At 67.2% G+C, this 470-nt stretch overlaps 1 protein-coding gene across 1 annotated transcript in view; it reads right to left on the reverse strand.

Moving 5' to 3' along the window:
• Positions 1-235: 235 nt before the first annotated feature.
• EMH_0053490 (uncharacterized protein) overlaps positions 236-470 on the reverse strand; it is a gene marked incomplete at both ends in the record, with an annotated part of 1,947 nt that continues 1,712 nt past the window's right edge. The window contains one exon of the mRNA XM_013497012.1: positions 236-468. Within this exon, the coding sequence (XP_013352466.1) occupies positions 236-468 (233 nt within the window). The remainder of the gene's footprint in view (positions 469-470) is intronic.

Consider the following 470-nt stretch of genomic DNA (forward strand, 5'->3'; position numbering starts at 1 on the left):
GAGGTCAAAGAAGGTACCTAGGGGGCCCCCCATGAATACCCCGCTTATAGCCTTGAGGGCCCCCAGGGCCTCGCCCCTGTCTGCCTCCAGCAACATTATATATTCACACGGGGAGGGGCCCTCCAGTACCTTCGCCTGTAAGAAACTGCAGCGCGAGCTCAGCAGCAAACTGCATACTGCAGCAGGAGGAACGTAACGCGGGATACGCGGAGCCACCAACACCACCGTCTCCTCCTCACACACACCAGGGCACAGGGGGGCCCCCATAGGGGCCCCCATGGGGGCCCCCATGGGGGCCCCCGTGGGGGCCCCAGTAGGGGCCCCAGGAGGGGGAACAGGAGGGGAACCAGGAGGGGGCACAGGAGGGGCCCCCATAGGGGCCCCAGGAGAAAGACCAGGGGGGGCCCCCATAGGGGGGCCCACTGGGGAGTCCTCTCCCCCGCCCCCGTTGTCGCTGCTGCTGTTGCTGC

This window comes from Eimeria mitis, genomic scaffold (genome assembly GCF_000499745.2).
Source record: "Eimeria mitis Houghton genomic scaffold, Emh_scaff2413, whole genome shotgun sequence".
Classification (NCBI taxonomy): Eukaryota; Apicomplexa; class Conoidasida; order Eucoccidiorida; family Eimeriidae; genus Eimeria; species Eimeria mitis.